General features: G+C 43.9%; 1 protein-coding gene across 2 annotated transcripts in view; it reads left to right on the top strand.

Moving 5' to 3' along the window:
• The first annotated feature begins 432 nt into the window (after positions 1-432).
• The window catches only part of MGLL (monoglyceride lipase), an 86,944-nt gene continuing 71,998 nt past the window's right edge, over positions 433-15,378 (top strand). The window contains exons 1-2 of one of the 2 annotated variants that reach the window (XM_024220757.3): positions 433-825; positions 2,220-2,358. In XM_024220757.3, the coding sequence (XP_024076525.1) occupies positions 2,234-2,358 (125 nt within the window). In that variant the 5' untranslated portion in view covers positions 433-825; positions 2,220-2,233. Of the gene's footprint in view, positions 826-1,334; positions 1,676-2,219; positions 2,359-15,378 lie in introns of those variants that run through there. The other variant, XM_024220749.3, reaches the window with a different exon arrangement.

The raw sequence follows: 15,378 nt of genomic DNA, 5'->3' as shown, positions 1-15,378 counted from the left end.
CTAGCAGTAATGGAGGACCTGGCTAATTGCGATGAAAAGCTTCCCACTGGATTTGCTCCTGGGGCAGTTGAATGTTTAAAATGAAATATACACGAGTTAAGAGGGAAGGTACTTTACATCTGGGGTCAGGCTTCGGTTATGGGGGGTACAGGTATGGTTTGCAAGGATGGAAAGATACATACATATCGCATAACCTGCATAGACCCAGATTGGGGTGCAAGGGTTTTTAAAGTGTCAGTGGATAAGTGGGCTCGGGCACGCCACCCATGTACTGAGGCGAGGGAGGTGAGCAATACACCGCGCGTGGGGATTGCCTCTTTCCTGGGGTTTCCCTGGCTCGCCTCGAAATGAGGTTAGTGATTATTAATTTATTATTGACTGAACGCCAGGCTGGAGGAGACACAGGCTGCCTTGCCGTCTGGATCAGCGACATGACTCAGAGCGCTGCTTGCGCCCTCGGGGAGATCCCGAGTTAAGTACCGGGGTCTGGGTCCCCTAGGACCCTGGGGCCTGGCTGCTGCGGGTCCCTGCCTGGCCACACGTGCACCGGGCAGAGCGACCTGCCCTGAGCCAGGATCCTCGCCGTGCCCGGCAGGCTGCTGCTGCTCCACCCTCCTCTCGGAGCCGGCCCCAGTGCGCCTGCCCTCCTGGGCCCCTGCCAGCCGGGGTTTTCTCGGCACCACCGCTCGGCTCTAGGATTAACTCGGCAGCGGAACCGCCGCGGATGCGTGAATGGAGCGGGGCGCCGGCGCGGAGCCAGCGAGCTGCTCCCGGGGCCATTGACTCCCCGGGCAGCTGCGAACACGCCGCGCTTCTCAGCCACGGGTAACGTCCCTTGAAACAGCTCCCTCGCCCTTCACGTGCCGGGAGCCCGGGGCTGGGGGGTGCAAAGGACCCTGGTGCATTGGAAGCCAGGGGTGTCTGTTGCATTGGAAACCAGGGCTCCCTGATGCATTTGAAGCCCAGGGGGATTTTATTTTATTTTTTTTGCCTGTGAAACCTTGGCTCTCTTTGGCATCTGAGCAGATTAAATGTCTCTGAGTTCTTCTTCCTCTGCCCGGTCTCGCTACTAGAGAGAAGCAGCTGGGGAAGTTGTGTTTTTTCCCCCCACTCGCGATGACTGCAGCAGGGAGCTGAGTGGAGAGCCCCACTTTCTCCCACCCCCACCCCCCATGCCCCTTCACAGCAAGTGACAGGAAGGAAGTAAAGTTTGCAAGCAACCTGCAGCAACAGTAACTTTCCGTACCAGTCTCCCGGTGCCACCCCGCTGCCTGTGCTCAAGGTGCCTTTGATGTGTGTGCGGCAGCTTCTGGAAAGTGGACCCCATCACCTCCCCTCCCACCACCACCTCAGCCCACACATGCGATTTGTTTAAGAAAAGTGATGAAATGAACAAGAAGTGATGAATTACGGGCGAGTTTCCCTAAAGAGAGATTGCAACGAGGAGCTTGGGGGAGCGGATCGCAGCCAGCACAGAAGCTTGCAAGGGGAAGAGATCTCTGTTGCCCTTTTTTTTTGCAACGGAAAGGAATTGATCTGGGGCTGGGGGTGCTGAATGTTTGGCTGGGTGTTACTGTATCTTAGCGGCGATATGCAAAAGGCTCTATATGCTTCTATTTGACTTGCAATGCGGGCGTCTCTCTGGGATGCAAACCCTTGCACAGGATGAAAACAGGTTTGCTGCGAATCCTCCTATATGTTTTCCTTTTCAGATGTCAGAAAGGAGCCTCATAACCACACAGTGCCACCAGGCACCTCATTATTGCGCACCCGTCGCCGTTCTTTGGAGATGTTAAGAGAGATGAATCTTTTATGCAGCTGTCTCCTTGTATCCATAGTGGTGCTTTACAATTTGCACTTGATTGCAGCTAAATATTCTTTTTAAGAGCCGTTTTCCAAGACGATGTAAAATAAACACAGATGGGAGAAGGGGAAAAAAGCAGTAATGAAGCTGTGTGGTTGGGTTGTTATCTTCCCCCTCTCTAATAATGTGAACATTTTCTCTAAAAAAAAATGTGAGTCTTCAGTCTCAGAGCAGTTGCAAGAAGCAGATGAGATTGAGCCCAGTTTTGTGGATCTTTGGTGGGGTGGGAGAAACATTTCCACCACTGTCAGTTGCCTTGTTGACTTTCTTGAATGTGTGTACTTAGTAAACCCCTCTGCCAATACCTTTCCTGCTCCTCTTTAAAGTATGTCCTGTTTTTTCCAACACCTTATAGGTCAGTCTTCTAGGATGCCTGAGGAAAATTCCCCAAGACGGAGTCCTCAGAATATCCCTTATCAGGACCTCCCTCATATGGTCAATGCAGATGGACAATATCTTTTCTGCAGATATTGGAAACCAGCCGCAACTCCAAGGTGAGCACTTTCAAATGATGCATTTGTTCTCAATAAATAAGACTCCATTAGCGTAACTTAATTATCTATAGATTATACAGTATCATAGGTGTTCATGGCGCTTTACAGAATCAATAAAAAGGCATATCCCTGCCCCAGAGCGCTTCCAATGTAAAGATTAGAGCCTATAACTCCTTACTCACCCGAGCAGGCCTTACTACTTGCATAAATGGGGACTACTTACTTGAGTAATGTTTTGCAAGATTTGTACTTACTTTCATTTCATGCTCAGTTGAACAGGGTGACATTTCAGTAGCCTTGGAAATATCATGCATATGATGCATTTCAGCAATAGTAGATATTTTTAATCAGATATCACCAACTTTCAGAGATGTGTGAAATACACAGGCTTTCATTGCCCAGCGTTTGTCATTATATTTAGTGTTAATAAATCAAACACTAGAGGTCTGATTCAGCTATAACAGCGGTGCTATAAATCCCAGTGCAATGACAGGTTTTTACACACTATATGTAATTTACTTCTTACTAAATTTATAGTTGGAAAATTACTTGGATGGATCTTCCACTTTAAATTGTCTGTGGTTTCAAAGCTGAACTCAGTGATGGAACGTGGACAAATAATCAGATTAAGAAATTTAAGTAATCTCTTATTTATTCATAATCTTTTACTGTAATGGCTTCTGAGTTAGGGTATGTGTTTTTAAAAGTATGAATATAGTAGTGTGGTAGAAAATTGCCTGTGTATTTCTCTAGTTATTTATGATCTTACTTCTACCTGCCAGTCACTGTTACAAGATGCTGGCTTGATGTGTATGAATGCTAGCACTAGCTATACAGATAGCTACATATGAAAAGACATCTGTTCCCCTGTTGTTTGTCTTTTCTGCAATCAAACCGGATTTACATTGCATTGGAGGGATAGACATTTGTGGGAAATGGCTGCCCAAGGAATAGCAGGAAGTTAAACTTTTCTGCCCCAGCTGTCCAACTCCTTTGTCACATTTCTGTTTCAGGATCAATCAGTGGGTCTTGCTGAGTAGTAGAAATATGGCTGAGGTTACCTAGCCTTCTGCTTCAGCTCCCATAACCATTACCAAGCCAGACAGCAGTTATGTGGATGACACAAGTACTCCTGAAGTGCACATGTGGGAAAACCCAGTTTGCTGTCCTTGAAGCAACATCCACTGTTATCCTGTCACCAAACAGGTGAACTTTTGGGGCCTGATCCAAAGCCCATTAAACTCAATCCCATTGATGTCAACAGTTTTAGGATCAGGCTATAACACAACTGTCTTAGCTTAAAATCACCTGGTCCAGGCAGCAACTCAAGCAGTTATTTCTAACCCCACTGTGTCTTCCAAAAACCAGGAGGAAACTTTTTGGCATTGGTTTGTATATAGTTCTGGCACCAGCCTAAAGATTTCCTCTACAGAACAAATTCAGTAGCAAAATGAGCTTCTTCTGTGAAACCAGCCTGTCATGTATTATAATGCTAATTAATCATTAACTGCCCACAGTGTTCTTCACTCAGTTGTGGAATTGCATTCTCTTTTCATGTTTAATTTCTTAGAAAATTAGTGGGGAGCAGATGAGTCTTTGATCAAGAAATGAAAGGATGATGAAGTGGAAGTTAAAACTTGGTGTTTAATTCCTTGCACTAGCTCATCTTTTCAAGGCTCTGCGCACCAAGTAGTTAATTGAGAATGAGGTTGCCCTAGTTTTGTAACAACAAAGTAAACAGGATCAGTGCTGCTCATTTACAAGTGGCTCTTAAGTGTGTGTGGGGTGTGTGTGTGTGTGTGTTTTAGCTTTGCTTTGCGTGTATGAGAGAGAGAGAGAGAGTGTGTGTAAGTAACTGAATAACAATTTACTACCTAGATCCAACTGTCATGAATGCTCTTGGAATGTTTAGATTGAAAGAACAACAGAAAATACATTTATCTCTCTCTTCAAAAGTATTCAAGAGTTTTTCTCTTTTATATGCAGAAGCTCAGTCACTTTTATCCAACTTTAAACATTCAATGAAAATGAGATCAGGAGACCTCAAGGAAGGTTTACAGGCCCGTTATGAATGTATTCTGTTTCAAATATTGATGAGGGCAACTATTGCAATTATTATTTTAGCTACAATAAATGTAGTGTTATTCAACTGCTGACTTGCTTTGGGAACCTTAATATTAACATGTGCTGCTGTAATGCTCAAACAGAACCTTTCATTGATCAAATCCCAGCTGAGGGCTTTAGATAGCTGCACATGTCCAAAGGTTAGCATTGACTTGGGTTCCACTGGTAGAGATTTATTACCCTTGGTCCCTTCCCAGGGGAAAGAAACAGGAAATTTGCCAAAGGTAAAATAAAGTAAAATACATTGGCCAGGGGCCATGCTCTAAATGATGGCTAAATACCCCTGAGAACAGGGCCAGGTGACAGCTACTACCCCTTCTAAAGTGCCCCTCTTTTACTCTGAGAAACAGGCACGTTAAGGTGGATAACAGCTGCAGTAGACTGAAGGGCTGCAGCTTTGTGTCAAATGATTTGTCAGGAAAATGGGGCGTTTATAGGATCTCTTGCTTAGTGGATAGAAATATACAAGGCCTGGTCCTGTATGGCACTGAGCATCCACAGATCCCCTTGGCCCATACTTGTGCATAGGGAATCTTTGTTACAAATGAATGTAGGGAACCGCAAAGGCTAAGGATATAGCGAGTGAACCCCCATCCCCACTGAGAGAGCCTCAGCCAGGTCTGTTGTTTTGTTGAGAAGAGAGATTTAGGTAGTTACCTCCTATGAAGCAAAGGCACTCTGATGTCACAGTGATGGGTATGGGATAGATAGATTCGATAATAATGGGGCTAGCGAAGGGAGGTGGTGATCTTTTCCTCTCACTCCTTTAGGGTGGGATGTTATTCCCAATGGTGCAGCTTTGGAGTGGGTGTTTTGTTCTGCTCAGCTCTCTTTGCAAACAGCAAGGCAGGTGCATTTGGGTAACACCTGTAAGTTGTTCAACTTGTTGAACCTGTTTTATTGTAAATGAAACTTTTGCATTACAAAATGTAATTCAGAGGCCAAGTTAACACCCAAGAAAATGTTGGGAAAAGAGTAGGGACATGCTAGTGTGGTTAACAAGATTGACTCATTCATCCTAGTGATACAATAGGCATATCTTGTATAGCATGATAATGGTTAAACCTTCGCATCAGGTGCTAACCAACGCATTGAAAGCTATAACTGGACTGTGGCAGAGCATGTTCAGGACAGGTCAACAGTGTTTGGAGTATCAGCTAGTCATTAATACCAGGACAGGTTCACTTCTGCCCACATGTAGGACATCATGCAATAAGGGAATCCTACCTTAGGCCTTTTGGGATAAATCGGCACTGCTGCGATCAATTTAGTGGGTCTGGTGAAGACGCTATAAGTCAATGAGAGAGCACTCTCCCATTGACTTAATTAATCCATCTCAATGAGAGGCGGAAGCTATGTCAGTGGGAGAGCGTCTCCCATAGACATAGCGCGACACAGACACTGTAACGTACGTAGCTTAAGTAGCGTAACTCAGATCGACTTACATCACTAGTGTAGACAAGGCCTTAGTTAAAAAATAGTGCTTACAGTAAAAAAAACCATAGCATTGTTAAGTCCCCGACTGGCTGTTTGAATAGAAATGAAGGCAAAGAGTTAAGAAACCCATGTTCTGTTCCCAGCATTCACAGATGTGTGGGCTTGAACTAGTCCTATAAGCTGACACTTTTGAAAGCATCCACAGCAGTGATGGGCAACCACGGCCACTGGGAACGGCAGGGGGCTGTGCCTGCGGACGGTCAACGTCAGCAAAATGTCTCGCAGCCTGCAACCAGATTACCCTGATGGGCCGCAGGTTGCCCACCACTGAGCCACAGGTTTTGGACGCCATCACATTTGTGTGTACAAACTTGAGACGACTTGGGCTTTCAGAAGTGCTGAGTGCATGTAGTTCCCAGTGACTTCAGATGGAGGTAAGGGTGCTCAGCACGTCTAAAAAAAAATCAGCTCCTGTGCTTGTCAGGTCAGACACCCCAAGCCTGAGACACCCTAAGTTAGAGGACACTTTTGAAAATGTGGATCTTGTACTTCTCAATGCCTCAGGCTATGTCTACATTTAAACGGCTGTAACTGCACCACTGTCATGTTTCAACATAGACACTCATGACAGCGATGGGAGGGGTTCCTCCGTCACTGTAGGTAATCCAGCTCCCTGAGAGGCAGAAGCTAGGTCGATGGAAGAATTCTTCTGTCAACTTAGTGCTGACTACACCCAGGGTTAGGTCAGCTTAACTATGTAACTCAGGAGTGTGCATTTTTCACACCCCTGAGTGATGTAGCTGCGCCCACTTAACTTTTTAGTGTAGACCTAGCCTCAGCTTCCACATCAGTAGAATGGAAATAATAATCTATCTAGCTATCTAATTGCTTATATGCCACGCATGAAGCTTATCCACCTTTGAGACGTGCCTTCCAATCTACAGCTGAAAACAGTTAAATTACTATTAAAAATAACATTTTAAAAAAACAACAAAACTATTTTTGCATTTAATGTTTCTAGAGCCTTTATCCTTTGTAAAATCCCTTTTAATTCTTTCCAGCTCAACAGCACCAAAGGACCAACCCAATGTTAAAATAAATCCCTCTCCCTCTTGGGTCTTGCCCCTGTGGTGTAGAAATCCAAGCAGGTTTTATTTTGAATGGAGCCTTAAATCATTACATATTGCTTGCTGATTTTGGCAGTTCATTACCAGAATTTCTATAGCATTTCCAGAGAAACAGCCCAGCTCACAGCAAGGCCAAGTAATACGGTTTAATGAAACTTTCAGGCACTTACAAAATGAATAGATAAGCAACTAACCAAAGCAAAAAAAGAAAAAAAGGAAGAATGTGACAGGGTGTATAAACCCCCACCCTGATGAGGAAGGTGCAGGGAAAGCTCCTTGTGCTGCAATAGCCCTGCCTCCCTAGCCTTTTCAATCATGTATTGGTTAGTTCCAAATTCACACTGTGTTCTCCCTAGGGTGACCAGATGTCCCGATTTTATAGGGACAGTCCCGATATTTGGGGTTTTGTCTTATATAGGCCCCTATTACCTCCCACCCCGTCCCGATTTTTCACACTTGCTGTCTGGTCACCCTAGTTCGCCCTCCCCTTTGCACTGTACAGTTTTCTAATGATGCCGTTTGAGCTGTATGGGGTGGAGGTGACCTTTCAGAGGTTAATGGATCAGATGCTCCTTCCACATGGGTGATACGCTGCGGCTTATTTGGACGATGTAGTCATACATAGCCCAGACCTCCACCGTGTTACTCCGGCACTGCAGTAGATTGCCCAAGCAGGCCTGATCACCAACCCGGTTAAGAGCAAATCTGGAAATAAAATAACCATGTACCTGGGCTGTATGGTGGGAGGCGGACATATACACACATCTGTGGACAGGGTGCAGGTTTTGACCAACTACTCGATACCCACGCTCAAAAAGCAAGTTAGACAATTTTCAGGGTTGGCTGGATACTCCAGATGCTTTGTCCCTAATTTTGGCACCATTGCAGCCCCACATACATCCGTGACAAGAAACCACACAAAGTGTAGTGGTCAGACAATTGGGATGCAACCTTTAAAATGTTGAAAGAGACGTGTCATGATCCCGCACTCTTCAACCCAGACTGCTCGAAGGAGTTTATACTTCAGACAGACGCATCAGACAGGGGGCGGGGATGCTCTCCTAGATCTCGGAGGGAGAGGAACTCAAAACCACATGAAAGGACCTTCTCTGTAACAGAAAAGGAAGCCCTGGTCCTGAAGTGGGCCATCGACGCTTTACCTCATGACCTATTAGGGAACCCCTTTTTGTTGCTTTCAGATCATGCACAATGAATGACACAGACGTGAGAATCATGCATTGGAACCTCTACAACCATACCAGTTCCAGGTGCCTCATCGGCCAGGCAAAGCTATAATAATATAATATAGCACGGACACTATAATGCACAAGGAAGGCAAACCCACCCCAGAAGGTGACACGCCTGTGTCGTTTTGGGGGGGAGGGTATGTGACAGGGTGCATCGCCATGCTAATGAGTCAGGCACCAGAAAGGCCGTGGGGGAGCAGGGCTAGCCCTGTCTCTCCAGGCCTGTCAATCATGTACAGTAGAGAGCAGGCCTTTCAAAAGGAGGAGATTGCAGTCATCTAGGGCAATGGTTCCCAAACTGGGGTTCGTGAACCCTTGGGGGGTCGCGAAATATTACAGGGAGTTCTCGGGAAAAAATGGCAGACAGAGCTGTCCCTAGGGACCCCGGGCAGCACAGGGCCAGCAGCCCGGAGCCCCTGAACTTCCAAGAGCTAAGCAGATCAAAGCAAGCCTATCTATCACACTGAGGAGATTTAAACTTCAAGACTTCTTATAAGAAATGGAAAGGGAAGTGGATATTCTTTGCTGTTTTTAAAATGAAGTCTGCAGCTAGTGTTGTTTTAAAAATTATTATGAAGAACAAGTTTAAGCTTTGTTGTAACGTGTGTTGTTTGCCTGGACTGCTCAAGACCTGAATGCTTGTGTAGGAGGAATGATTTGAGTTGGCTTCTTAAATACCTTCATGCTGTTTCATCTGATACTCCTTGATGAAACATAGGAGCCTTGTCTTATAACAGGCTTATTCAAAGTGATACAAGCTACGAAAGTGAGATCTTGGAAGAGTGTTGCCATTTTCATAATGTAATAAAAATACTGTAATGATAAATAATAAATAGTGTGTAATAAGCCTGTCATAAAACAAATTTTATATTTCCAAGATCACTGCTTTTATCATTTATACTCAGGTAAGGGAGAAAATCCCTGGAAATATTCATTTTTAGGAGGGGGTTCGCAAGACTTGACATTTTAGTGAAAGGGGTTCACAAGTTGTTAAAGTTTGGGAACCACTGCTGTACAGGAAAAAGCTACAATGGTATAAGCAGATGTATACTGGTATAACTGTGTCCACAGTGGGAGGGGGAGGGGATTGTGCCATTTGCATATGGTATACAGGTCTGTCTCATCTTACGCAGGGGTTCCGTTCCGCGGTTAGCGCGTAAAGCGAAAACCGCGTATAGTCAAAATTACATTGAGTTCAATGGTGGGTGGAATCGCCCGCACTACAGGTACAGTATTAAAATTGTTATTTTTCTCTTGTTTTTTTTTTTGTTTTTGCCGACCTCGTAAAGCTGAAATCGCGCATGTTAAATGCGCGTAAGATGCAACAGACCTGTAGTTAAAGCACTGCAACTTTGGTGTGTAGAGAAGGCTTATGGATATGTTCTACACTGCAAAAAAAAAAATGTAGTCTTAAATTGGGTTAGCTAACCCATGCTAAAATAGCAGTGAAGACACAGCAATTTGGCTTTGCAGCTTGAGATCAATCCCAAGTTGCTATAAGCTTAAACTTGAACTCAAGTTGAGAACCCCAGTAACCATGTCTTCATCACTACTAGTTCAGCCCAAGTTAAGAACACATTTTTTTTGCAGTGTAGACATACCCTCAGAGTCAAACTCCCACACTAGTAATCCCTGTAATGTGAAATGCACTATTTGCATGAGTGAGGGGAGAAAGGTTTAACCTTAAGTCAGTGGCAGAACCCAGAACAGAACTCAAGTCTCCTGACTCCATGTCCTGCAAATCAACTACACAATCGTCCTTCTTCGCTTCTCATCCTTCCTCCCCTATCAATCTTCACATGGCTGGGGAGCACGAGTCCAAGAATGTGTCAGGCTGGAGGCACCTGGATAGCTAAAATAATTCTGCTTTCATTTCAATTGCCTAAGGACCAGCTTGGAATCCCATATCTATGGCATTCATCATGGAGCGCTCCTAAAAGCAGCTCTTGCTCTCATACAGGTGTCCACAGTGCTGCATTGCTTTCATTTTGCATTCAAGAGTGTTGCACACCTGGGCTCAGAAACTGACCCTACTGGTGCAGGTGTCCCAAAGACACAGGCAGGATAATAATAGCTGCTATTCATGAAGCAGCTTGTTTGCCTTTTTTCTTGGGTCCCATTGCAAAACAAAGACAGATTTGTTTATGTGGAATATTCTTGTGGTAACTGGTAAAAAATCATCCTACTAATGAAGGCGGTTGGAAACATCTACAGCAAGAATAGAAGCAGCCCTTCTGGCTGTCAAAGGGTCCCTCCTATTTGAAGCTGGTTTGTTTTTTTCCCTTGGAAATGAAAAAAGAAAAAAAAATCATAAAAGGATGTTCCATTTCCAGTTAAGGTAATTCACCATGGTGCAAAGAAAGTATTAGCATTAAGGAGAAGCATAAATGATTGAGATATAGAAGAGGGAAACATTTAAAAATACAGACAACAACACAACACTATAGTATATAAAGCCCTGAGTGTTGATTTGACAGTGTTAATCTTTAATACTTCCTCTATGTGCTGTATATCATGTATGGCAGTGGTTTTCAACTGTTTTTCATTTGTGGGCCCATAACAATTTCAAATGGAGGTGCGGACCCCATTGGAAATCTTAGATATAGTCTGCAGAACCCCAGGGGTCCGCAGACCACAGGCTGAAAACCATTGATGTCTGGTAAGGTGAGCTGAGTTCATCCCAGGTGTAACTGCACTGACATCGGCCAGCTTACACCAAGGATGAATTTGGCCCTCACATACTTTAGCTTAGTTAAGTTTCTGTTCTCCCACCCCATCTGTAGAAACAAAACCCTTCCCCTTAGAAAAGTGACCTGTTTGGACGTCTTTAGCACTCAGGTCACCACCTCTTTTAAGAAGCAAAGGACAAAACAAAGGTGCCTAGTTGGTTGTTACCCGACTAATAACAACAAACTCTGCCATTGTAAAAATGAGGAATCTGTTTGTAAACGAGGCCCCTTAGATTTTTCTCCCAGATGTGGGAGACCCTGGCCATGCCAAGTTAGCTACACTGAGTGGCTTACATTGAGGCCCTGCTTTCTTAGTTTTAGCAAGGGAGACCCCGCCCTTTGCGGGCCTTCTTATGTCCCTTCCAGTGGGGGATCAAAAGGAAAATAAATGTTCCAACACACCGGAGAATAACTTCTTCCTGGAGCTAACTCAGAGGGGAAAAGGTCAGCAGTACCTTCTTACTTCAGAACTGTCTGCATAGCGGTTTTCTAGGAGCCCTTCTGGACGAGTAGCTGAATCAGGCTCACTCTGTCACATACCCTGGGAGTTTGTGGCATTCCCTGTAGGGCTGTGGGCGGGACCCTGTGGCTTCAGGTGTCGCTCCACCCATTGCCTGCTCAGGAAGATCTCTCCCCATAGAGCAGTGGTTCCCAAACTTTAACAACCTGTGAACCCCTTTCACTAAAATGTCAAGTCTCATGAACCCCCTCCTAAAAATGAATATTTCCAGGGATTTTCTCCTTTACGTGAGTATAATTGATAAAAGCAGTGATCTTGGAAATATAAAATTTGTTTTTATGACATGCTTATTACACACTATTATTTTTTATTATGTATAATTACAGTATTTTTATTACATTATGAAAATGGCAACACTCTTCCAAGTTTGGGACCCACTGCTGTACAGGAAAGGTAATAAGGCACCTTTATACCAGGATAACTGCATCCACATTAGGGCTTGTACTAATATAACTACATCAGTAAAAAAGTCACACACTCCCAACTGACATAGTTATAATGGTACAAAAACTGCTCTAGTGCAGGCCTTATTGTGCGACCACCCAGTCACTTAACACCTGATCCTGCACTCCCTTACTGGCGCAGGGCGTCCCCGTGAAATCAATGGAACTGTTATTATTATTGTAAGAAGTTGCTGGTAGTGCTCACAAAAACAACATTTATTTTATAAGGACCTTTCTACACTGAGTAGTCCCATACGACATGAATACTCCCACTGAAACCAAAGAGACTCCTTACTTAATGTAAGTCTGGGGAGCCAGGCTCTTAGTTCTTCAAGCAGGGACTTGTCTTCATACATGTTTGTACAACACCTAGCATAGTGATTGGGGTCTCTGGACACTACCATAAAAAGAGATGATGAAGGCACAAAGCCTCAGAAGCTGAAAAGACAAAACAGACAGTCAACATACAAATAACATGGTCAATACAGTGATCAGCTGTGTCTTAATACAGTGTTTGATATTGTAGTATTCTTGGGTTCATTTTTTGCAAGGACCTTACATGATCAATGGTTTGCAGGAGTGGGCCCTTAATCTCTCCACACCTTAGTTTCCTCATCTATAAAATAGGTGTAATAAGCCTTAGTGGTATTGTAAGGTTAAATTAATTATTTGTAACGTGAGCTGATGTCCTTGATGGAAGGTTCTGGAGAAGAAGGGAAAAATATTACTCAGCATTCCCTGAAGGTGTCTTGTTCCTGATGTCCTGTGATTCAAGGTGTGTACTCTACCTTTCAACTAGGGGGCTGTCTACATTTGCAGCAGTGCTGCTGTAGCACTTAGTGAAGATGCTATCTATGTCAATGGGAGAGCTTCGCCTGTCAGCGTAGTTAATCCACCTCCCCAGGAGGTGGTAGCTATTTTGACAGTAGAAGGACCTCCCATCGAGCTGTCTACACCAGAAGTTACGTCGGTATAACTGCATTGCTCAGGGGTGTGGAAATTCCTAGCCCTGAGCAACGTAGTTATACCGACATAAGTTGGTAGTGTAGACCAAGCCTAGGAATAAGTTGCCCAGATAGTGATCAGATAACGGAAGAAGAGCAAGAAGGGCAACAGAATTTTAAGGACTTCAGACACTCATAAGGAATAAATCAATACAGTAATTGTGTACTCTATTATTGTGTATAGATTGTACCAGCCAGCTAGATAGAGAAGGTGCAGTAAACAAACAACACCGTTTACAAGGAAGAAAGATTAGTATTCTCTTTTCAGGAAACTCACTGACCTGAGCTGAACAAGAGGCTATTGTGTATTATCTCCCTCTTTCCTGTTCAGGCTTGAGACTAAGTGGGTGGAAAAGACTGTCCTATCTGAGAATAGAAAGAAGATTTAATTTGCGGTGTCTGTCAGCTCTCTGCAGCTATACAGATGGGCCTTTTTTTAACGTTTTTACCTTTGTTATTCAATGCCAATTCAGTGAGGTTTCAAACTCACCTGTCAAACTCCGCAGATCTGTGGTGGCTTAATTTGCTGGGCTGAAGGAGTGAGAAGTGATGAGGAAGCAGTAAGTAATTAAGCTCCTCTAGAGATAACATCTAGCTGACTTAGTGGTGAAGCTGTCTTTTTTTTTAATCTGACACGAAAGCTATTTTACAATATTTGGAATATTAAAAAACTGTATTATGAACTTCATTTATAATCTCATTTCATTAAAGGGATATTCAGTAGGTCAATATTTAAACCATCATTCAGGCTGACTATAAGGGATTTTAGCAAGGGACACCATAAACTTAAAAATACCTTCTATTGTAAACAAGTACATTTCCCTTTCTACATTACTAACACCACCATCGGTTATCAAAACAGAAAGACTTATAAAAATACATTTTGCCATTCGCTGTGGCCCAGTGGACAAGGCATTGGACTGGAACTCAGGTGACCTAGAGCGAAATCCTGGTGCCATTGAAGCCAATAGCAACACTCCCATTGACTTTAGTGGGGCCAGGATTTCACCTCTAGATTTTATTTCCATCTGTGCCACTGCTCTACTGTGTGACCATGGGCAAGGCATTTCACTTCTTGGGCTTCAGTTTATCCAGCTGTAAAATGGGAATAACATACTTTCCTCTTTTGTAAAGCACTGTGAGCTCTGTGGATGAAAAACACCATATGGGAGCTAGCTGTTATTATTTATGCTAGTTGTTTACTGGTTGCATGCTCCCAAATAGGGCAATGGAAATCAATGAAGAGTTTCACTTTTGTTTATCTCCAGTTTTATTTTCAGGTTCTTGCAGCAGTGGTTAGGGAATGTTTATTTGTTTAAAAACTGCAGTTTCTGCTTTTACTGCTGCCCACCTTTTGGAGTTTGCATCAGGAAGGAAAGTCATGTCACACAGAGTAGTGATGTCATACAAAACAGCATCACATTGTAATGCAACATTAAGACTGCATAACATTTTGCCAGCCCCAAATCATTTTCAGACTGAGAAAAGTGTCCTGCTTGCCAGACATGGATTGGACAATTCTACAACATTGGAGACAGATGGCAATCCTTTGGCCCTTCCAAACCTGGCGTGAGGCAGACTCCCCAGTGCTATCCCATATACTAACTATGACATCTTGGTATGCTGGCAGTCCAAAAGGAATCCTCCTTCCTTTCACCACAGCACAGAAGCTGGAGCAGAGTCCAGCAGCCGTTGAGTTAACAATCATAGTATTTTGATTGATTGCTTCTGACATTGTTATAGTTTTTAAAATGTGCAAAGATGGGCAGTATATCTCAGTTTCTAATGTAAGAATGCACATAAGACACAGCATTCCCTCAGCAGAATAACAGCTTGCCGTTTCAATAAGTGTTGTTATTTCTGCTTTGCTGTAGCTGTGCATGTATGTTTTGGTTCAGTGATTGCCAGATACTGTAAATGAGTATTGATTTCCCTTTCTATTTAAAGCCAGACTGCAGTAAATGCATCCAACGTGCCTTTAGCTTTGCTTGCATGCCCTAAGTAATTGCAACTCAGGGATTGTCTGCACTGGGCTGTTTCCCCATCATTGCTATCACTAGCTTTAGTTCTACCCGTGGAGCTCTAATGTGGACAGTGCACCATTCAGCTGCTGGTGTTCTAAGTACTGTAGCTAACCCTGTAGAAAGCCGATCTACAAGACCAGTGCTTAAAATGCCAATGGCAACTGGCTCCTTCTTTACTAAGGCTTGGTCTACACTAAACCCCCAAATCAAACTAAGGTACGCAACTTCAGCTACGTGAATGTGGGGATGTAAAGTTCCAGAGAGGGTAAGGGTCACGATGGGACACTTGCAAGGTAATAAATCATGGCCTTATGTAAAGCCCCCTGGTGGTTATATAAGATGAGGCCTTATGTAAGGCCCCCTGG

Source organism: Terrapene carolina, unplaced genomic scaffold (genome assembly GCF_002925995.2).
Source record: "Terrapene carolina triunguis isolate 2854851 unplaced genomic scaffold, T_m_triunguis-2.0 Scaffold89, whole genome shotgun sequence".
NCBI classification, from domain to species: Eukaryota; Metazoa; Chordata; order Testudines; family Emydidae; genus Terrapene; species Terrapene triunguis.
The sequence above is the reverse complement of the archived record's forward strand: the minus strand, read 5'-3'. Positions and strand labels throughout refer to the sequence as shown.